This window comes from Garra rufa, chromosome 10 (assembly GCF_049309525.1).
Source record: "Garra rufa chromosome 10, GarRuf1.0, whole genome shotgun sequence".
NCBI classification, from domain to species: Eukaryota; Metazoa; Chordata; class Actinopteri; order Cypriniformes; family Cyprinidae; genus Garra; species Garra rufa.
Window position 1 is genome coordinate 50,489,658 of NC_133370.1, and position 23,777 is coordinate 50,513,434.

The following is a 23,777-nucleotide window of genomic DNA, read 5'->3' on the forward strand; positions in this document are numbered from 1 at the left end:
CCCCCCGAGATACGGACTCGGCGCTCCGCTTGTCCTCCTCTTCCGAGGGGGCCAAGGGGGGCGCCACTGAGGATCCGCTCCCTCAGTCTCCCCAGTATGAGGAGGTTTTGGAGGTGGTGACTCGGGCGGTCGCTAAGTTAAACATCGAATGGCCGCCCCAAAAGTCATATGAGCCGCAGAGAAGCAAGTTAGACGAGCGCTTCCTGTGGACTAGAGCTCCACCTCCATGTAGGAGCCTGCCTTTCTTCCCCGACCTCCACCTTGAGATCTCGAAGTCGTGGAACAGGCCGTTCTCCTCTCGCGTGTTTATCCCCGCCTCAGGAGATGCCCCGGGTGGAGCAGACACTAGCTAGCTATCTGTCCCCCAACGCAGCATCTTCGTTAAAAAGGCTCCTACGTTACCCTCCAAGCCCCTTTAAGCCGGGGATCTCCAAGGCTAGGCCCGACCTGAGGGTTGTGCTCTAGTCTAGGTGGTCCTCAGCTAAGCGCTGAGGGCAGCCCCCATCAGCAACGAGCGGGTAGCACCGCATTCCATTGTGTCCGTCTCCCCCCGATGCCCTCATGGGATCAGTCTGCCACCCCTGCTAACATCACAGGGCGCAGCGGTCCCATGCGAGTCAAAACCTCGGTCTGTTCCGCCCGCTTGCGTAGCGGTGCCGAGGGGCTCGCCACCCCTACGGGGGTCCCTAGAGCAGTTAGTTTGGTCTTCTCCTGCCGTTCAGTCATTACAGGGCACTGAATTAATAGCCCTGGCAAATCCAGAGGCCAGCCTCGAGAGGCTGGTTCCCTTAGTAGACTATTTAGCAGCGTGGAAACTACTGCCTACTGCGTACTGGAGAGAAAGGATATTTCATCCAGTTTGGCGCCCTGCCGCCACCTTTCGAGGGGGTCTTTCCCACGATCGTGGGCCCCGAGCAGGCTCTGGTTATGGAACAGGAAGTGAACTCCCTTCTGAGGAAGGAGGCAATAGAGGTGGTCCCTCCTCACGAGAGAGAGTGTGGGTTCTACAGCCGCTACTTCATTGTTCCAAAGAAGGATGGAGGCTTGCGTCCTATTCTAGATCTGCGCCGGCTGAACCGTGCAGTTATGAAGCTGAAGTTCAGAATGTTAACTCTCAGTCAGATCGTGTATCAAATCAGGTCCGAGGACTGGGTTGTCACGATAGATTTGAAAGACGCATACTTCCATGTCTCCATCCTTCCACGTCACAGAAAGTTCCTGAGGTTTGCTTTCAGGGGCGAAGCATACCAATACCGCATTCTTTCTTTTAGCCTGGGACTCTCACCTCGCACCTTCACGAAGTGTGTGGATGCCGCTCTGGCACCTCTGCATCTCAGAATCAGAATCAGAATCAGAAAGAGCTTTATTGCCAAGTGTGTTCACACACACACAAGGAATTTGTTTTGGTGTTAGGAGCTTCCAGTACAGAAAGTAAAAACATAGCAGACATACATAAAGTTAAGGTAGTAAAATATATAATATTAAAAAAGAATATACAATAAATTATAAATAACAATGGTAATAAAAATACAGAAAAAGATGTCCATAGACAGAACTAGAATGTGCATATGTGCTATATATACAAGAGGTTTGTGAGTTGATACACATAACCTGTACTGAGGTGTGTTAAGTGTGGTTCAGGTGGGATATGGCTTGGGGGAAAAAACTGTTCTTGTGTCTGGCTGTTTTGGTGCACAGCGCTCTGTAACGTCGGCCGGAGGGCAACAGTTCAAAGACAGAGTGGCCTGGGTGTGAGGGGTTTAAAGTGATTTTCTTAGCCCTTTTCCTGACTCTGGAGGTGTAAAGATCGTTGAGGTTAGGTAGAGGGATACCAAGAATCCTCTCAGCAGCCCTGACTGTCCGCTGTAGTCTTCTGATGTCTGTTTTGGTAGAAGGGGTTCCTCCTGAAGTCGATGATCATCTCCACTGTTTTAAGAGTGTTTTGCTCCAGGTTGTTAAGACTGCACCAGACAGCCTGCTGATCAACCTCCTGTCTGTAAGCAGACTCGTCTCCATCCTTGATGAGGCCGATGACTGTAGTATCGTCCGCAAACTTCAGGAGCTTGACTGAGGGGTCCTTAGAAGTGCAGTCATTTGTGTAGAGGGAGAAGAGCAGTGGGGAGAGAACACAACCCTGTGGGGCACCAGTGCTGGTTGTGATAGTCCTGGATGTTAGTTTACCCAGCCTCACTAGCTGCTGCCTGTCTGTCAAGAAGCTGGTAATCCACTGACAGATGAAGGTGGGCACAGAGAGCTGTGTCAGTTTGTCTGAGAGAAGCTCAGGTATGATGGTATTGAAGGCCGAACTGAAGTCCACGAATAAGATCCTTGCATAATTCCCAGTTCTGTCAAGGTGTTGCAGGATGTACTGCAGTGCCATGTTGACTGCGTCATCCACAGACCTGTTTGCTCTTTAGGCAAACTGAAAAGAATCCAGCAAGGGTCCAGTGATGTCTTTCAGGTAGGCCAGGACCAGTTTCTCAAATGCCTTCATGACCACAGACGTGAGAGCGACAGGTCTGTAGTCATTAAGTCCAGTGATTTTGGGCTTTTTGGGGACTGGAATAATGAGGGAACGTTTGAGGCATTTGGGAACTAAGCACAGCTCCAGTGATCTGTTAAAGATCTGCGTGAAGATGGAAGCCAGTTGGTCAGCACAGACCTTTAGACAGGCAGGTGAAACACCGTCTGGGCCTGAAGCTTTCCTAGATTTCTGCATCCTAAAGACTCGGTTGACGTCCTCTACAAAGACCTTCAGCACAGGTTGAGTGGTGGGGGAGGGAGGGAGGGAAGGCGGGGGCGTCACTCACCCCCCGCGGAGTCAGGAAGGGGCCAACTGGTGATGGTGGGGATTGAGGAACGACAGTCTTCACGAAGGAGGGGATAGCCTGATTGATAGTGATGTGGTAAATAGAGGGATGACCCAGCTTGGTGGAGTAGAGGAGTTGGAGGAAGATTCCATCTTGGTGGAGGTGGGGAGGATGGAGGTGCTGGAGCGACAGCATCTGCGAACTCAGGCATGGTAAGCGGTACCCTTTAAAGCTACAGTAAATTATATGATTGGGAGATGAGGAGGTAATTAGTGACGCGACCGATTGAGTCTTCCTGGCAGAACTTGCGCTAGCTTCATTTCTACCAGAAAGACTCGGGAGAATTTATACTATACCGATTACGTTTATGTAGAAGCTCAGCAAGCAATCAGGTTCTTTGGCCTGTAGACGAAGGCGGGGGCGCCGCTCACCCCCAAAGATAGGTGGACTTAAGGATCCACCGGAAGGGGCCCACCCCCAAAGGACTGTTTTAAAATTACCTAATCGGTCGTGAATCCTGGGGTTCCTGGCTTAGATGGAGAAAGAAAGAGAAAACAAAATTAGATTTAGATGAGTGCCATTCATGGTTATCTTAAATGAACCACTAGCTGTTTTTTTTTTATTATTTTTTTTTTATATATCTATCGTGAAAATGAACATATGCTGCTGGTATCCTTGATTGCGACGTGAAACAGAGCCGTCCTTTGATAGAACACATGGCCCACAGGCCAGCTTTGATAGAACGCATGGCCACAGGCCATCTTTGGATAGAACGCATGGCCACAGGCCATCTTTGGATAGAACGCATGGCCACAGGCCATCTTTTGATAGAACACATGGGCCACAGGCCATCTTTGATAGAACACATGGGCCACAGGCCATCTTTTGATAGAACGCTTGGGCCACAGGCCATCTTTTGATAGAACACATGGGCCACAGGCCATCTTTTGATAGAACGCATGGGCCACAGGCCATCTTTTGATAGAACACATGGGCCACAGGCCATCTTTTAATAGGACGCGTGGCCGCTGACCGTCCTTTGATAGAACACATGGGCCACAGCCCGTCTTTTGATAGAACGCATGATTGAATACACAGGCCATCTTTTGATAGAACGCATGATTGAATACACAGGCCATCTTTTGATAGAACGCATGATTGAATACACAGGCCATCTTTTGGTAGAACGCATGATTGAATACACAGGCCATCTTTTGATAGAACGCATGATTGAATACACAGGCCGTCTTTTGATAGAACGCATGATTGAATACACAGGCCATCTTTTGATAGAACGCATGATTGAATACACAGGCCATCTTTTGATAGAACGCATGATTGAATACACAGGCCATCTTTTGATAGAATGCATGATTGAATACACAGGCCATCTTTGGATAGAACGCATGATTGAATACACAGGCCATCTTTGATAGAACGCATGATTGAATACACAGGCCATCTTTTGATAGAACGCATGATTGAATACGCAGGCCATCTTTTGATAGAACGCATGGGCCACAGGCCGTCTTGATAGCTTTGGTATTTACCATAATTACGATAGCGCATGAAGGCATCATAAGCTGCAGCCACTTGAACCTATAGCGTGTACAGCTGTTTGACGGACGTATAACCCGCAGGCCATCTTGCTTTAGTAGCTAGCCATACAATTCGTGAAAGTGCCAACCGCTTTGGCAAAACACCACCACCAGTAGAAAAGTAGGATTTTACCTAGATCGAGACTGGAGAGCTTGCTGGGCTTCGAGGATGGAGGTACGGGAGCGACAGCATCGGTGAGCACCGCGGGTTCGTGTCGACGCTCGGCCGCTCGGCCACTCGGCTCTCTCCGGCTCGGGTTGGCGCGTGTAGCGTGAGCGCGCTGGCGATCAGAGCCTCATGCCACCGCTTGAGCAGCTCGAGCTCACAGATTCGCCAGACTGAGCTCTAGCCGCTGCTTCTGTCTACCGCCGCCAGCGAGACGACGGTACATTGTTACGACTCCTGCGCCGCAAACACATCCGCAGAGGGGGAGAACCGCATGGTTCACGTTAAACTATGCCGACAGCCGTTTTTAATGAAGTAACCATGGTATCCGTGATAAATCCTGTCAGTTTGAGAGAGTTAATGGCTCCGCTCCTTGCAAACTGCGGCTGGATTCCAGTTTCACGGCTGTGTGCTGGAGCGACAGCATCTGCGAACTCAGGCATGGTAAGTGCTACCCTTTAAAGCTACAGTAAATTATATGATTGGGAGATGAGGAGGTAATTAGTGACGCGACCGATTGAGTCTTCCTGGCAGAACTTGCGCTAGCTTCATTTCTTTTTAGCCACTCTGTGGCCTTTATTAGCCTTTGTTAGTCTGTTGCTGGCCTGGTTATACAAGATTTTATCCCCACTTCTGTAAGCGTCCTCTTTGGCATGACGAAGCTGTTTGAGTTTCCCTGTAAACCATGGTTTATCATTATTGAATGATAAGAATGTCCTGGTGGGGATGCATATATTCTCACAGAAACTGATATATGAAGTTACGGTTTCCGTGAGCTCATCCAGATTGGTGGTGGCAGCTTCAAAAACACTCCAATCAGTGAGGCAGAAACAGGCTTGTAAATCCTGCTCTGCTTCATTAGTCCATCATTTAACAATCCTTAATATAGGTTTAGCTGCTTTCAGTTTCTGCTTGTAGGTTGGTATAAGATGAACCAAACAGTGATCAGAGAGCCCCAAAGCTGCCCGTGGAATAGAGTGATATTAGTCTTTAATTGTTGTGTAACAGTGATCTAAAATATTACTGTCGCTGGTGAGACATGTGACGTGCTGTCTGTATTTTGGCAGTTCACGGGAAAGGTTTGCTTTGTTAAAATCCCCAAAAATAATTAAAAGAGAGTCCGGGCAGTGTTGCTCCGTATCAGTAATTTGTTCAGCCAGCTGTTGCATTGCTTCGCTCACACATACGTCCGGAGGAACGTACACATTCACGAGAATGAAAGAGGAAAACTCCCGGGGCGAATAGAACGGTTTACAGTTTATGAAGAGCACCTCTAAATTAGGAGATCACATCTTTTTCAGAGTTGTTACATCTGAACACCAACCTTCATTTATGTAGAAACATAATCCACCACCTCTCGTTTTCCCCGTTAAATTCGCAATGCGGTCCGATCTGAACAGCTGAAAGCCCGAAATATGCAGTCCGTTGTCTGGAATGCTTCCACTCAACCAGGTTTTAGTGAAGCACAATGCAGTGTTTGCTGGTGTATGTTGCCTTATGTCCAGTAGTTCGTCTCTGGTAAAACTGACACTAAGAGAATGACTAAAAACAGAACAAACAAACAAAAACATTAAAAGAATTGGAGAGCTCCACACCACGGCAGCCATACGCGGCGCCATCTTCCACATCTCCGGGGCATCTGCATACTAAACTACATAGATGATTGGCTGATTTCGCCGAATCAGAACAGTTAGCGGTTCAACATCGAGATGTTGTCCTCGCCCATATGAAAGCGCTGGGGTTAAGACTGAATGCCAAGAAAAGTGTACTTTCTCCTTGTGTCCCTACCTGGGACCTGGCCGTGGTACTAGAAGCTCTGTGTAATCCTCCCTTCGAACCCATTGAAGATATCTCAGACCGCTTCCTTTCAATTAAGACCACACTGCTTTTAGCACTGTCCTCTTTAAAGAGAGTGGGGGACCTACAGGCCCTTTCGGTGGCCCCTTCATGTCTAGATTTTGCACCCGGTATGGCCAAAGCCTTCCTGTACCCTAGAGCAGGGTATGTTCCCAAGGTCCCAACCACTATACCTCAGCCAGTTGTGCTTCAGGTCTTCTTCCCTGAACATCGGAAGCTTAATTGCATGTGCCCAGTTCGTGCACTGGATGCTTATGTCCACAGAGCTGCCCTATGGCGTAGGACAGACCAGTTGTTGGTATGTTACGGTAAAGCCAAAAGGGGTTTACCGGCCGCTAAGCAAACTTTGAGCAGATGGATCGTGGATGCCATCTGCTCCGCCTACGAGTCCTCTGGTCTCCCCGCGCCGCTGGGAGCCAAGGCTCACTCTACCCGAGCTATGGCTGCTTCCGGAAGTGGAACGTCTTGGGTTACGTATGTAACACTGGTTCCCCGAGGAAACGAGACGCTGCGTCTCGTTACCAGTCTTCCGGCATCCCTGCGAGCACTCGCTTCATGTTTCGAAGCTGACGCCGTTGCCGGCGCACATGCTTTTATAGCTTCCTGGTTAGTGACGTCATCACGTTCATGACGTCATGCCTCTTTCTATTGGACTATGCACACGTATTCAGAGCGTGGTTCACCAATGGCATTCCCCAAAGCATTTGATGACGCAGCATCTCGTTCCCTCGGGGAACTAGGGTTACATACGTAACCCGAGACGTTTTCCTGTAGTTTACACAGTCTGTAAATGATTCGAAAGTAGCTGATATAAAGGGCAGTAACACCAGTGAACACTACACTTCTGAGTTTCTCGTGTTTTCTCCAATAAAATATCTGTGTATGTTGCCAGTGAATGTGCTTTAAATAGAATGAATGAATAGATAGAAGCTGAGAAATATCATGCATATGGTTATTTTCATCATAAAAAAAGTCCTTAACAAATCCCTCACAGATATTTCGTTGCTGATCACTTAAACCTCATATAGGTCTGATTAATTCCACAGACATAAGTGTAGCAGTGACAATTATAAAAAACGATAGAGAAACATTATATTAGGCTATACAGTGACATGTTTTTTTTTTTTTTTTAAATAGAGGTAATATAAAAATGATTGAGTTACATATTAATGATTTAATGACTGAAAAGTTGACAAGATTAAAATATATATATTTTTTTATAATACGCTGAAAATGTGAGTTCTTATCATAATAGTGTGAGATATTACTGAATGTCTTAATACAATGCAACAGTGTTATTTTCTGAGAGCGCTGTAACAGACCCACAGTCAGAGAACAGCTTCAGTTGTCTCTGTTGTCGATATAAGTCAGGCTTGGCTGCCATCTTGGCCGAGGATTCAGGAACGGCGGCCATCTTGGCCGGGAACTCAGGAACGGCGGCCATCTTGGCCGGGAACTCAGGAACGGCGGCCATCTTGGCCGAGGATTCAGGAACGGCGGCCATCTTGGCCGGGGACTCAGGCTTGGTTACCATCCTGGCCGGGAACTCAGGAACGGCGGCCATCTTGGCCGGGAACTCAGAAACGGCGGCCATCTTGCGTGCAGACTCCGGCGTGGCAGCCATCTTGCTTGCAGACTTTAGCGTGGCAGCCATTTTGCGTGCCGACTCCGGCGTGGCAGCCATCTTGCGTGCAGACTCCGGCGTGGCAGCCATCTTGCTTGCAGACTTTAGCGTGGCAGCCATCTTGCTTGCAGATTCTGGCATGGCAGCCATTTTGTGAACAGGTGTGGCAGCCATCTTATGAGCTGGCGTGGTGGCCATTTTGTGAGCTGACGCTGGCCTGGCGGCTGACGGGCCTGAGCGTGGAGAGGAAGCCGGCGGGCTTGAGCGCTGGGCGGTGGCCGGCAGACTAGAGCGCAGGGAGGAGGCCGGCCGCATCGGGCTGAGGACAGCGGCGGAGCTTTGGAGGATGACAGGGGATAGGAGACTGGGCTGGCGGTTCGATCCGTTGGAACGGTATGTGGAGGTTCTCGGCTCATGGCAGACTGGCGCGATGTGCTGTGTCTGTGAGGGGACTGGAAGATGAGACCGACCAGAATTTGGAAATTCTTCAACTTCAAAATCAGATCCATTCAAATAGAGAATCAGGTTTATTAGCTCGATCAAGGGGAAATTACAAGAGGGAAGATCACAGCGAATGGTCTCACCATCCAGCCCCAAAACAAACACAGCACCAAGAGCAGCCTCGTGCCAGCCTACCTGATGGGAGAGCTCGATGAAGTCCTCCACATATCGCTCCAACTCACGACCACCTTGCCGCAGTCTCCTCAAAGCTGCCTCAGCCCGACTCATCTTCTGTTTTGGTCCGTCAATCTGTCACAATCCAGGCGGGGTTGAGGAGTGGAGAATGATGAGGAGAACCGGAGTAAATGAAAACGTAAATAGTTCATTAAATAAAACACTGTAACTAATGCAAACAAACAAAAACCGGGAATATAGGATAAGCACATGAAAACAAGCAAACAGAGGTAACAGAATCATTGACGGACAAATGGGGAGTGCACACACAGACTCTTAAATACACTGAAACGGGGGCATGGTCCTATTAGACCAATAGCATCACGTTCAAAAATGACCAACGAGTTTCGGTATTTGACCTATTTAAAACTTGATTCTTCTGTAGTTATATTGTGTACTAAGACCGGTGGAAATGCAAAGCTGCGAGTTTCTAGGCTGATAAGATTAGGAACTACACTCCCATTCCGGCGTAATAGTCAAGAAGTTTGCTGCCGTAATATGGCCGAAGCAGGCGGAGTATTATCAGAAATGAGTTCCCAGCTAGTTTAGCATTTGCACATGTGCTGCGTGGTATTACTGCTCCTGCTTCAGCCATATTACGGCAGCAAACTTCCTTGACTATTACGCCGGAATGGGACTGAGCCTATTACATTTATGTATTTACACGTTAATGAGCTTAGTGGAATATGGAATGTTTTAACAAATGTATAAATAATGTTTTGATATATATCAAACTTATAACATTGAATACTGATATTTGAAATGATTTTTTAAATAAAATATACTTTCAATGTGAAATTAAAACAACCAGTAGGTGTCAGCAAGTCACTTTTAGAATGTTTTGACAAAACCATGTTTCAAATAAAACATGTTCGTTCTGATCCTGGAAAATGATTGGTCCTTCAAGTAGACTTAGTGAACTCATGTAGGGAAGAATGAATGAGGGTATAAGGGTGATTTCAGTCTCTATACAAGTGAGTTACTTCATTATTCACTCCACTGATTTCTTCAAAAACACTGATTCATTCAGAAAGAAAACAATAGTCAGACATTGCATTGTCTTAGCATGTTTCAGTCCATTCTTGTGTGAAACACCGACTTATTTTATTTCCAGTCTTTTTTATTGCTATTTTTATAGGACAACAATCGCCAGCATTATCCAGTACACTGCACTCGACCTTAAATTAAATAATTCCTCATGATAAAGTATGTATTTTCATGTATGTAAGTAATATGTATGTTATGTCTGTTAAAAATGTCTGGAAGCAGGACTTTCCAGCTTCCGCAGATTACAGCAAGACCAGTGGGAATTTTGACGTGAGATTTTTCACAGCATCTCTCAGCTCTACATGTCGAGTTCTTTTCCACTCTACGCTCTCAGAATGACTCCCTTCAGACCGTCAGACGTCCAGGACAGCCGTGTGGTCTCCGCATGTGGGCCAAAGATGTCACTTTCACCCACAAGCACCTCCCGAGAGCCAGCAGTCCCAGCACACGAACCTCTCGACAGTGTCACGCTTCACCAGACCTGGTCAAACTCGTGCCACCGCCAGTCAGGTTTCTGGCCCGGCTCACACTATGCCAGCGCTGAAAGAAGGCTTTTCCTTCAGGCTGAGAAACCAGAGGAGTTTCTGGAAATGCTAGATCACACTGGCTCCCTGTGTGCTTCAGGGATGTGCTAATGCAACCAACACGTTTATGTTAATGTGAGGTTTGCATTTATGCATCTGGATGCTGTCTATATGGCTGTAAGAGTGACTTACAGTATATGCTGCATACAGACAGGAGGATCATTCAGTCAATAGCAGGAGTTCATTCATCAGTAACAGCCCACTGTGCTACAAAACATGCATTACTGCTCTAAATAAATAGAAATGTATATAATGTGTGCATTTAACATGATTCTTATGGGTATGAATGAAATAGGTGATGCTAGTGCTGTGTTAAGGAGTGTTAAAGTTTAGTGTATTTGAGCTCCAGTCATGAATGATTGTTTGTGTCAGATCAGATGCAATATTTTAACCTGCTGAACAGAGTCACATCTACAGACCAGAAGATCAGAAGCAATTCGTTTCACACCATACAGGAGCAAAACACCTAAAAACAACTCCAAATGCCCAAAAAGACACACAGCACTGCATATCAAGCACTCCGAGCTCCCTCTAGACATTCTTTAAAAAAATATTGTGATGAAAAAGACAAATTAAGAAGCAGAACCTATAAACCTAGTTTTTCCTCCATTTATATGGCAATAAACACTCCATAAAAACATATTAAAGTTGTAGTGGTGGCGTGTTATTGGTCTTTTGGCCGTTTCTTTGTCTTTTTGGTCATTGGTTTGAGAAGAAGCTGTGAAAACGCTCAAGTTTCAGTGTGTTGCTAAACTGGATGTATTTGTACTTTTCCATTCTTTGTGTGTTTTTAGGAAGAAGTCTTTAAATTGGGTTTTCTGGATGGACCATCCATTCAGGGATACGCTGGAATAGATGAGGAGAATAATGGATGGGTGGACTTCAGATCTGGACTTTTAGAGTTATCCAGCCACAAGATAAACACTTGTCATTCATGTGTTATTCTTGATCCTTTTCGTTATAGTGGAGCTATTAACAGACAATAATGCAGGCCTGGATCCTTCATTTCAGTGCTTCAGGTTTCCTGCCAAGCTATCAAGAGGTAATTTGCATTTCTGAAGTCAGTTAATGAAAAAGAATGGCAAGTTTGAATCCATGTATTGCTGAAGAAAAAGCTTCTACCCAAAGTTGTACGTCTGCACAGAGAAGACGTGCATTAGTCAGTAGCTGTACTGATGGAGGAGAAGGAAAAACACACAACAACCACAGACATTTGGCCCGTTTCCATCCAGCGGTTCCTCTTACCCACTTTCCCCATGTAGCGCTGTCTGGAGTCCAGCAATATGTTTCTCATTGTGCTTCTGTGCTCGTTCTTCTGCTTCTGTAATGTCTATAAAGCCACCAAAATAAACCCTGATTCCTCCAGACAGAAGATGTGAGGTGGGAGAAACCGGACAGCTAATTTTCACTTAAATGTGTAATAAATGCATTTGAATGTGTCTAGTGTCTCTGTGTTTGATAAAAAAAGAACGGAATGACAGAGTGTAATCAAGGATAAAACAATGCAAGCACACTGCAAAAAACGGTTTTCTTACTTAAAAACTACTAAAAATTACTAAAAATTCTTAAATCAAGAAAGATTTTCTGGACAAGTAAAAATAATTTTCTTGTTTTCAGAAAAAAAAAGTGTTTTTGCTCGAAACAAACAAAATAATCTGCCAATAGGGTAAGAAATTATTATTATTTTTTTGCTTACCCCATTTGCAGATTATTTTGCTTGTTTCAAGCAAAAACACAATTCATTTTGACTTGTTTTTTCTGAAAACAAGACAATTTTTACTAGTTTAGAAAATCCTTCGTGATTTAGGAATTTTTAGATATTTTGGCTGGAAACAAGACAAAAAATCCAAGTAAGAAAAGTATTTTTTGCAGTGCAGTATTTGGAGTTGATTGAACTACTGTAATAAATAGAACATTTAAACAAAGATTTTAATGTCTTTAATGTACCAAAATCTTGTTACTTTATGTTATTATTGGAAAAGCTCATGATGCATTGAGAAAAAAACCATGACATTTATGAATTAACCCAAATACTTTCAGTTATACGAACAAAATGTATTTTTAGGGGTTACATCGTGTAGAATTAGCTCTTCAAGGTAGCAATTAGATGTACCGCTTCTTGCAGTGTAATCATCACAGATGTTTTTATGATTTATTTCTAATCGTAAAAATCTTTTTCTTGTGGACGTGGTTTGCTAAAATGTGCTCAAAGCATGACACTGAGATTTAATTACAAAATGGTGATGATACACTTTCATCTGGTTCTCTGTCATGTCATTTGTAAATCAAGCAAACCCCAAACATTACTCATACAAACTTCCCACTAGACCATGAAGAAGCTGAAGTCAGTCTGTCAGGCCTCAGTCGATGGGTCTGATCATCATACGCACAGACTTCATGGAGTAAAAACCACCTCCATAATCGGCCCAGAATATGCCATCCTGAAACCGACTGCGATAGACTCCTCCAGAGTACCACACGCCGTTCAGATTGGCCTGACCGCAGGCGTTGTACCACCAGCCGGCCTTGTGGAAATTAGCACAGTTACCTGAAACACAATCAAATTCAAAACTCTTAGGGCTGGTTTCAGGATCAAGCCAGGATTAGGTCATAGTTCAATTAGGGCATTAAAGGGGTCCTATTATGCTCTTTTACAAAGTCTTTATTTTGTTTTTGGGTTAAGGTTTTAGTACGACCATGCCCCTTCCCAAGCAGCAAGTTCCGTCTACATCTGCGCAAACTAGATTAAAGTGTTTCTTATGTTTTAAAAATGGATGGATACTTTTCTTACAAAACACATTGGATCGCTAAAGGAAGCTTTTACTGACCCCCGACTTGTTTTGTTCTGATGGAGAGAAACACTTGTCTATGCCATTCTCACGGGGCAGCTGTGGCATAATGGTTAGAGAGTCGGACTTGTAACCCAAAGGTTGCAGGTTCGAGTCTCAGGTCCGGCAGGGATTGTAGGTGGTGGGAGTGAATGTACAGCACTCTCTCCACCCTCAATACCACGACTGAGGTGAGTCCCTTGAGCAAGGCACCGATTCCCCAACTGCTCCCCGGGCGCCGCAGCAATGGCTGCCCACTGCTCCGGGTGTGTGTTCACAGTGTGTGTGTTCACTACTGTGTGTGTGCACTTGGATGGGTTAAATGCAGAGCACAAATTCCTTGTATGGGTTCCTTTCCTTTGCTAAAGCTTGGGAGTGCCAGGATTATTAACTCCGATTGTATTCATCTGAAAGAAGGAAGTCATATACACCTAGGATGCATGGAGGGTGAGTAAATAATCCGCTACAGTAGTGTTGGTCCTATCGTTAGCCTGCGAGATCGCCGATACATGATTTTATCATTATTGTGCTCATTTATGTAATTATTTACATGCCCGAAACCAGCTCCAGCATAAGGCTAGTGAAGCTATCTACACTGTATGATGAATAAATCTCTCACCACACACTGCACACGTCTACGGCGCGGCTCCGACGCAGACACAGATAATCGTCACTCTAGTCAATGCTTGTGTTTACATCAGCCACGGCTCTGCATGTGTTTAGACCCTCTGTATTGCACACGTCAACGACATGGCTCCAGCACGGATACCGGAGCAGTTTGCAGACACTTTAGTAAATGCTTGCATTTATACCAGCTGCCCTGCACTCACTGAAGCATCCCAGAAGCAGCTGTCCATGCTACATCGCTAAAGTTAGGCGAATCCCCCTCGTCCCACCCCACCTGCCAGTGATTCGAATTTCCGTAGGCGGGATTTATTTGAATTATATTCTAATGGACCGAGTTATGACATTATAGCATCCAGAAAACAAACGCTGTAGTCCCAAGGAGTCGTTCGTTGCAGTTCTTGAAAAGGGATTTTAAAAAAATCTTTCTTTGTAGTGGACTTTGAGATTTGTAACTTTGTTTGTTTTTTTTATGCCCAAACATACACACCACACACTGGCTAAAATTCAGAAAGTTAAAAGTTATTTTTATAAACATTGCCTTAGAAAAAAAAAAAAAAACATTACTGGTGTGCATCTTCTGACAAAACAAAAGCAATGACATATTTTAAGATCTAGTAGTGCAAGTTTCTTTCAGTTGAAACAGCTCAGACTAACATTTTAGTCTGAGACTAGGCTTAAGGCTTGTTTGTGAAACCAGGGGTTAGTCATTTTGCATCTCAATTAATGATTCTGGATTTAAGAATGTTTAGATATTTGCATTGGAAACAAGGCTTATCCTTGTAAACATGTAAACCCAAAATGAGCCAGGGTTTATAATGACACACCATTAACTGTCTGACATGTGGAGAAGGATCACCTGAGAAGGCGTCGTTGTCATGGTCCAGTGTGGTGAACTGTTTTCCGTTATGGCTGGTCAGTGAATCTCCAGCGTTGCCCTGGTAGGTTCCCAGACGGAGGCGGTACGACTGGCTCTCGGGCTCCAGGTGGAAGCTGCTGTAGGCTGCGTAAACCTTCTTCCCCATCCAGTCTTCCAGCTCCACTAGCAGCTTGTAGTCTTCTTGTTTGCCCAGGTTGTAGATGTTTTTCAGACCCAGCCAGTGTTCACCATCTACATTACCAAAGCCGTTCTGGATGACAAGAAAAACAGAACAGTTTACTTTTAAGTGTACTACTTCAATGGGTATCCTTCAATACTCCTTGGCTAAATTGGCCCTTCAAGTATAACAGTAGTAAACTTTGAGTACACAACTAGTTTGCATCTATGTTTTTAGTGTGTACTGCAAGTATACTAAAAGTGAACTTATAGGTATACTGATAATTTACTTTTTTATGCATTTTTAGTACACTTTGAAGTATAGTCTCAGTAAACTACTAGTTTAGTAGTTTTATACTGCAAGTATACTCAAAAGTGTTCTTTAAGTCAACTTGTATATATTTTGTTATATGAATATCTGAACATACAAAACATCAAAAGAAAGAACAGGGTATCTGCTTGTAAACAAAAACATTTTATTCTAGCTTCATGCATTCTTTAATAAACACTTGAATGTGAGTAAATAACTAAATAAACAACATTTATAAAAAAAAAAAAAAAAAACACTATTCATGATAATCAAAAAGTAGAAGGAGTTTATCAACACCCCAAAGCTTGACAGTCATTATTATATTATATGGTTTTGATGCTGTTTTATGTCTGACGATTGTGTTAGATTTCATGTGGAAGCATCTGTTGTTTCAGCTTCTTGTTTACTTGTGTTTTGGAAATTCTGTTCAGAAGATGTGCAATAGTGCCCCTAGCGTATAACAATGAAAACACGGATTCTCAGAGCACAAGTAAAGCTCAAATATGCTTTTTCTAAAAGTCAAATACACTTAAATGTCATTTTAAGTATATTTCTGAGAAGTATCTAAAGTACATTTCCGAGAACTTCATAAAATTATACTTTCTTATTTTTAAGTTTAAAAGAAGTATACTAATAGCACACTTGAATAAACTTCTTTTTCGTAAGGGGCTTGTTATCACAGCATTGGCTTTTGAAATACTGGAAATGCAAAGAAACTTTAGGCTTCTTCGAACAACAGAGCTTTGGGCTGATGAGGGATGTGTAAGATATGACTGCTGATTTCAGCACATACTGCAGCCGATTATTATTATTTGACTACAGCAATAAGCTTGCATGAGTTTAGTTACAGCACAAACACACCTGCAGCAGCTCATCAAACGCTTAGGCTTCACTGGAAAGTGTGTGACGTTGAGGTTTCTGTGTGTGTGTGTGCATTTGAGGCTCAGAATGAAACAACCGCTGACACACGGGCACGAATACAATCAAAACAAACAGACTCAAGGCGCAAACCCTGACAACCAGATGCAGCTGTTCAGGAGCTCCATCATCTTCACCTTCATTACTAGTGTTTCTCTGAGACACGTTCAACAACAACATCAGTCTGATTCTCTGACAGCTGCCCACGAACATCCGCTTGCTGAAGAAAATGTTTGAATCACAGCTCATGGAGACATGGGCCAATTCATATAATCACTTAATTGTCTGTATAGAGTGCTCCAGGGATGAGGTATTTCTGTAGACCAAAACCTGGAAACAAGTTGCATTTTAGCACTTCCAGTTCCATCGTTCTGAAGTCAGTGGGTTTTTTGAATAGTTTTTTGGTTAACTGCCTGAAATAAGGCCTGTGTTTAACACAAGCTCAAGATGTTTCCATATTTTATTCAACATCATATACATCAGTAATACCTGCTTGTGTGTGTGTGTGTGTGTGTGTGTGTGTGTGTGTGTGTGTGTGTGTGTGTGTGTGTGTGTGTGTGTTTTAAGATTTTACTTGTCTTGAAAAAGATCTAAATGGCACTCCAGAGGTTGTTGTTGCATTAAACACCATCATAACAAACAGATTAAATCATCACTGACTAGTCACTTTCACAGCCTCATTGTGTTAGAATAAAAAAATTCTGACTCACACTTTCAGAAAGAGTTGTTTAGGTTTAATGGTGGTGACGTTTCAGTCATGTGACTTTGTTCAGCTTTTTACATTCAAAAGTTTTTAAATTCAAAAACGTTTTTTTCATTTGAGAAGATGATCATGATTAATAAGCAACCTAGGTTCATTAAAAATATGTGCTTGTGGCGACATTTCGGCAACACAGAAATGTAGGTAGATTTCCATTCATCCAGGGTAGCAAACAATCTTTTTCAGTCACAGGGCTTATTTCTGCAATAATCCAAAAGTCAAAGGAAAAATCCTATTGTGTTTTTTCATGGAACCAAACTGATGCTTATGCGTTTGCTTACAAAAATGCGTCACTACTGGAGTACTGCTTTTCAATAATCACCAAAGATTGCACAGTTATTCCGCCATGTGTTTTTGTTTCATTTAATTGGAAAACTGGCATTTATCTCTGCGTTTTTAATGACAATGACATCTGTTTCTGAATTATACAAAAGAACTGGTTCATTGTGACTCAGACATCGCTACCTTATAGCTGTCCCAGTTTCTGAAGAAATTAACTGATCCATCTTTCCTCCTCTGGATAAGTGTCCAGCCGCCTCGGTCCACATCGTGCTCACACCAGGCCTGTACTGGTGTCTCTGTCCCGTCCGGCTTCAGAAGATACGTCCCGCTGGTGGAGTGTCCAGCCTGCATCACCTGAAGACAGTCCCGAAAGGGACCTTGACACACCAGCACACACAAATGAGTGAACACATGATTCATTCACATTTACATATAGACATTTAGCAGAAGCTTTTATCCAAAGAGACTTACAAAAGACGGCAATGGAAGCAATCAAAATCCACAAAAGAGCAATGTTAGAGGTCTAAAAATAGACCCCCCAGAAAACAAGCAGTAAGTAAATGAAAGTCTAAAAGGGCAAGTTTTTTTTATATATATTTAAAATAGAGGTTAGAGTTAGAGGGTCAAATAAAGGTATGTGATGAGATGTGTTTTTAGCCGATTTATGAAGATTCTTGTTCGGACTGAGTTGGGCAGGTCATTTCACCAGTAGGGTACATTTAATGTTCTAAGTCCATTAAAGTGATTTTGTGCCTCTTTGGGATGGCATAATAATGCACCGTTCACTTCAGCTTCTAGAGGGAACTGTCTGAAGTAATGAATTTAGGTAAAGGGGTGCAGAGCCAGTGGTGGTTTTGTAAGCAAACATTAATGCCTGGAATTTTATGTGAGCAGCTATTGGTAGCCAGTGTAAATTGATGAAGAGAGGTGAGAGGTGTGTACCTTTCATCTCATTAAAAATGAATCTTGCAGCCACATTCTGGATTATTTGTAAAGTTTTGCTAGAACTGGCTGGAAGACCTGATTCCGGTTTGCAGTATATGACCAGTGTATTTATGATTACATAAAGTCTTTGCACCTGTTTGTTCAGGTTAGAATCAGGTCTGATAGAATATAATTGACTACCCTGTTGAAAAAAACAGCATATGCTGGTTTTAACTGGTTTATGCTGGTCTTTTGCTGGATAATGCTGGTCTTTAGCTGGTTTATGATGGCCCTTTGCTGGTGTATGCTGGTCCTTAGCTGGTCATGTTGCTGGTCAAGAACCAGCATAAACCAGCAAAAGACCTGCATAAACCAGCAAAGGGCCAGCATAAACTCAGCTAAAGAACAGCATTAACCAGCAAAGGACCAGCATGAACCAGCATCCCAGCATCAAAACCAACCTAACCAGCATATGCATGTTTTTTTCAACAGGGTAGGTGGCACAAACACACAAAAAACTAGGGTCCTTAAATGCAGTCCTGAAACAGCAGTCTCTGCATACAGTAAATGTGACTTATTTTTTAAATGTGATGTATTTGGTGTGCAAATGAGTTCATTTTCAGTGCTGCTTAACACTAATGGAAATGACAAGATTCTGTTGACAAACACTGTGTAAAGGGTTCATTACCCTCCGTACTGACGTTCCCCTGAAGAGGATGTTGCAGGTCCAGTGAGCCTCCTGTGGGTGCCGGAGCCGTCCTGGGACTCCTGTCCTCTGTAATAGGCCAGCCGTGATTTTTCTGGATCTCATTGGAGAAGCGAGGCACATACACAGGGATGTTCTCCGGCACGACCTGCACGAGAGGCGGAGGCAGCGGCTCTCGTCTGTGATTCCCGTACACCTGCAGGCATCGCTCCTCCAAAGCCCCGATCAGCAGTGACTGGTTATTGACCAGAGCAGCCAGCGCAGAAAAGCGCACCTCCAGGTCCCTGTAGAGGCCGGACAGCCGCAGCGCCTCGGCCGTGCTGTTGAGGATCCGTCCCTCCAGCTGAGCCAGCTCCAGCGAATTATCCCTCTTGCGAATTATTTCGTGCAGCAGCTGCATGTACAGCTGGGTGACGCGGGAGTTCATGTTGCGCGACTCTTTCCGTAAAAGTTTCATTTCGTTGACCATGTTTCCATCCACGTCCACGATCATCCGGAGCGTGTCCATTTCACGTCTCTGCTTGGTCAAGAGCTCCCGGACGTCGGCTATGTCCGACTGCGTCACGCGCTCCTTATCTGGCAGGGAAGGGCCCTGGCTGGCACAGATCGGCCCCGTGATCTTCTGCTCTGGGACCAGGAATGTATAAGAGCACTTTCTCGGGGCCCCATCGGCCTCATCCTCTATCAGCCTCCGCTGTCGGCTCAGGACGGGCCCTTTGTATGCACACCTGCTCCGTTCACAAGTGAGGACGCAGAGAAGAGTGCAAAAGATCCAGGCATGAGGACTCATAGCAGCAGAGAGGAGATCTGACCCATGAACCCTAAGGCAAAACCACAACACAAAGTTATGTATACTGTATTTATTGTGCTGTACATCTGTGGCTTAGATTTGACAGGGTTTGGAAGTAACACATTTCATTAGAAAAGTTTGGTGTTTTTAACAATGTTCATGCTATGTTTTCCACACAATGAAAACCCATTTGTCAAGCTCCAAAACTTGTGCTGACAGTCTATTGACTCTTAGGGATTTTAACACCAGTCCAATTGTGGTCAAACAATCAGGTCATACTGTAGATCATGTGGTTTTTCAATTTCATATTTGGAGGTTTTTGAGGCATGTACGTTTGATCACTATCCAGTTGTGTTTGAATCACATTACTGTCACCCTTTCTCCCTCTTAATCCACCAGTTCCCTGCATTTATGTTTGTCTTGTGCTATTCTGAATTGGATCTTTAACTTCTACCTGTTGTTTGTCTCACTTCCAACCTGTCTCTTAATCCAATTAGTTGATGCAAACTAAGCGTTCTGATTCCAAGTTGGGTGTTGTTATTGTTGCAAATTATAGTCTTTTGAAAGATGTTTATTCTACTATTAGTCCTATAATGACAGCTGTTGTAAACAGCTGTCGAGCCAAAAGTTTTGTTCCAGATTGTGCTTTTTGAATTCTTCCAACAATTTGGTTATTTTTATCTGGTTTTAGATTCCTACACAGCTCTGAGTCAGCTCGGTTAAATGTCAAATGATATTTCGCTTGCTCTGGATTCAGGCTCATGCCCTGTTTTAGTTTTATTGGATCTGACCGTGGCATTTGATACCATTGTCCATAATATTCTTCACTAACGTCATATGGTATCTAGGGCACCAACCTTTTATGTAAATTTGGGAATTTTTTCCACATCGTCTGCTCCTTTATTGTGTGGAGTACCCCAGGGATCCGTTTTGGAACCTTTATTATTTCCCTTTAATAAACTTATTTTTGCTACGTTCTTCAGGAATATAATATTGTTTATTACTGTTATGCTAATGATTCCCAGTTTAGCCTTTTAGTAAGGCCTGACACACTACATTTTCATTTTATTTATTCAAATGCACTGATGATATTAAGAGTTGTATGGTGAATCATTTTTTGCAGCTTAATGAGGATAAATCAAATGTTTGATCATAGGTGATCCCATCCCTTCTTTCCCTGTGCTAAAAGCCCAGTTAGGTCCACTCTAAAACAATTTACAGAAACCTTGAAGTGATCTTTGGCTCGACATCTATTGCAAAATTAAAGCATATTCTGTTAAACAAAGATTGCTGTAATCCATCTACATAGTTTTGCTCAAAAGCAGTTCAAAATGCAGCCACAAGGCTTTTGACATGATCTAAAAACAGAGAGCACATTTCCTTTGCATTAGTGTTCCTTCCCCGACTTAAATTAAGGGTTAAATTAGGGTTGACTAGGCTAGAGCACTCAGATCCTCTTATTATTTATGTCTGTTCCACACTGAGGTCATGTTTTGTTTAAATGTGTTTTATAAATAAATGTTGTTGTTGCTGTTTCATATTCAGTCTGTCAGATTTATGAGAAGCAACAAGTGTTTATTGTCATTAACACTGGTGTAAGTCTGACTATACTCAGACACAAATGAGATCTGACAGCTGCGGTGGAAGCAGAGATTTTCAGATCATCACACAGAGACTCCTTCTCACAACTTCTCATTTTGTGTTCCATGAAAGAGCAATTTTCATACGGTTGACATACAAAGCTCAAATGATGACAGAATGTTTATTTTACCTATTTGTGTTTAAGAGAGGGATTTGGTGCCCATACAGTTCAGCAGACTGCATTCTGTGGTTTGTTTATCTGTCATGCTACACTCCACCTCACAGCTCAGGGTCAGGTGAGTTTGCTTTCCATCTTATTAGTGGCCCAGTATTTCCCTTCTCTGCTCCTCAACCGTGAAAGGTTGGGTTTCTCCAAAAGAAACTCAGTGACTCCTTCAGCGAATGTATGGATTGGAGTCATACATAAGTGGAAACTTGTCTTCAAAATGATTCATAGTTAATATACACTACCGTTGAAAAGTTTGGGGTCAGTAAGACTTGTAATAGTCTTTAAAGAAGTCTCTTCTGCTCATCAAGGCTGCATTTATTTGATTATAAATACTGAAAAAAAAAAACAGTAATATTGCAAAATGTTTTTACAATATAAAATAATGTTTTTTATTTGAACATACTTTAAAAATAGAATTTATTCCTTTGATGAAATGCAGAATTTTTATCAGCTGTTACTCCAGTCTTAAGTGTCACATGATCCTTCAGTTCTAATATGCTGATTTATTATTAGAATTATCAATGTTAGAAACAGTTGTGCTACCAAATATTGTTTTGGAACCTGTGGTACTTTTTTTTTTTTTTTTTTTGGTTTCTTCAATTAATTAAAAGTTAACAATAACAGCCTTTCTTCAAAATGTAAATATTTTCTAACAATATAAGCTTTTGCTATCACTTTTTTTAATCAATTTAACACATCCTTGGTGAATAAAACTATTAAATTCTTTAAAAAAAGGAAGAATAATAATTTACTGACCCCAAACTTGAATGGTATTTATTTTACTTCAGTTATAAGAATGAAGCAGTATGGATTTAGCATCTTAAATGCAGCTTTGCTTAGAAATTTAAAAGCATGCTAAAAGGGTATAGATTTACTGAAGCCTTTGCCAAGTAAAATGTAAAGAATTGTCTGTGCAGGAAATGAGAAAGCGATGTATTTAACACGAGTAGAACTGCAGCTTTAAATAGAGCAGGACTGGAATGATTGATGATTCAGTCTCAGCGTTACAAACACTGAGCAGCATTATTCCTGTGGTTTGGTGAAAATGTTCAGGACTGGCTGCTTTACTATTTTCCATAATGAAATGCTTTGGCAGCAGTGTGTGTTCTTTCACAATGTCAGGAAAACAGAAGAAGGGAGAAAAAGTGTTCTGTTACCATCTTGGGTCAAAGAAAATAAATTAGGTCAATTTTTCTGTAATGCATTTCTCTGTCCTGGGGCAGTAAATCAAAAGCTTCTTAGCTCACAGGAATACAGGAACTATTTAAAAACTGCTCAGGCATGAAAATGCTAAGTCTCAAATGCTTTAGTAACACAAACATTAAAAATGTTTTGGAATCTAATTGCTGCTAATTTGGAAGAATAACTTAAAAAAGGGCCACATTAGTAAAGTATGATGTTTTGGGCTTGACCACAGCAGATATGATAAGACTACTATAAGAATATGAGCCAAATTACTTACAAAATCACCAAATTCACAACACTGACTTTTTTTCCCTCAGTTAAATTTGACAGAACACTAATTGAAATTAAACTATACAATTCTATCAACACCCCAAGATTAAGACTTTTTAGAAGTTTTTGCACATGCCACTTTTTATTAAATTCAGCAATACCAGAATGCAAACAGACTCCCAAACCAAGACAAAGCATTGGAAAAAGTTACTCAGTACCAGTAGTCAAGAGCTAGATGAAGAATCTGCAAGCCCTCAGTGGAAAATACCCCATTGGATAAAGTTACATCCGTCTGAAGCCTCTCCAAGACTCCCTTAAAAAACGAAGTCACTTTTCTTCTTATTTCTAGGGATCATGTAATGTGACAGTTTGTCTAGTTACACTTAAGCTTAGAGTGAAACTTAACACGCCTGCAGATAAATCAGATAAATACTGCAAGCTTTTAATATACATATGCATTTTTGACTGCACATTGTGTTCAGTTTTAATATAGCTTACTACGTTGCCTACTCTGTTCAATAAAGTTTATTTACATACTTCATTACTCAGTATTTGAGGCATAAGATGAAACCACAACACCCAATTTCACATCAGCCAAGACCTGTGAATGCTTCGGTACAGACATTTATAAAGGGTCTTTTATAATGCATTATTACCTATATATATATATATATATATATATATTCTCTATTTTTTTTATTTACATTTTCTATGACAGTCATAGACAAAGTATAAACTGAAAAATAAATGCTTGTAAATGAGTAGATGTTTTAGCTGTTACTTTACAATAATGTTTTACAATAGTGTTTTACATATGTTATTTTTTTGTCTATTACAAAAGCAACAGAAGTATGAACAGACCAGCTGTTTAAAAACAGCAGAAATAAAGCTCCAGTCACTGACCTCTTCGTTCTTTCTGTCAGGCTGGCAATCCTCCGTCTGCTGAAGTCTCTCCTTCTGCAGATGAGCAGCA

The 23,777-nt window shown here is 42.6% G+C and overlaps 1 protein-coding gene across 1 annotated transcript; it reads right to left on the reverse strand.

The window, feature by feature from the left end:
• Positions 1 to 12,319: 12,319 nt before the first annotated feature.
• angptl1b (angiopoietin-like 1b) lies at positions 12,320 to 23,777 on the reverse strand. Its single transcript, XM_073849603.1, has 5 exons — positions 23,708 to 23,777; positions 18,732 to 19,570; positions 17,303 to 17,496; positions 14,673 to 14,943; positions 12,320 to 12,909 (listed from the first exon to the last, which is right to left on the reverse strand). The coding sequence occupies exons 2-5, from the start codon at positions 19,537 to 19,539 to the stop codon at positions 12,722 to 12,724; spliced, it is 1,461 nt and encodes a 486-aa protein (XP_073705704.1). The 5' UTR covers positions 19,540 to 19,570; positions 23,708 to 23,777; the 3' UTR covers positions 12,320 to 12,721.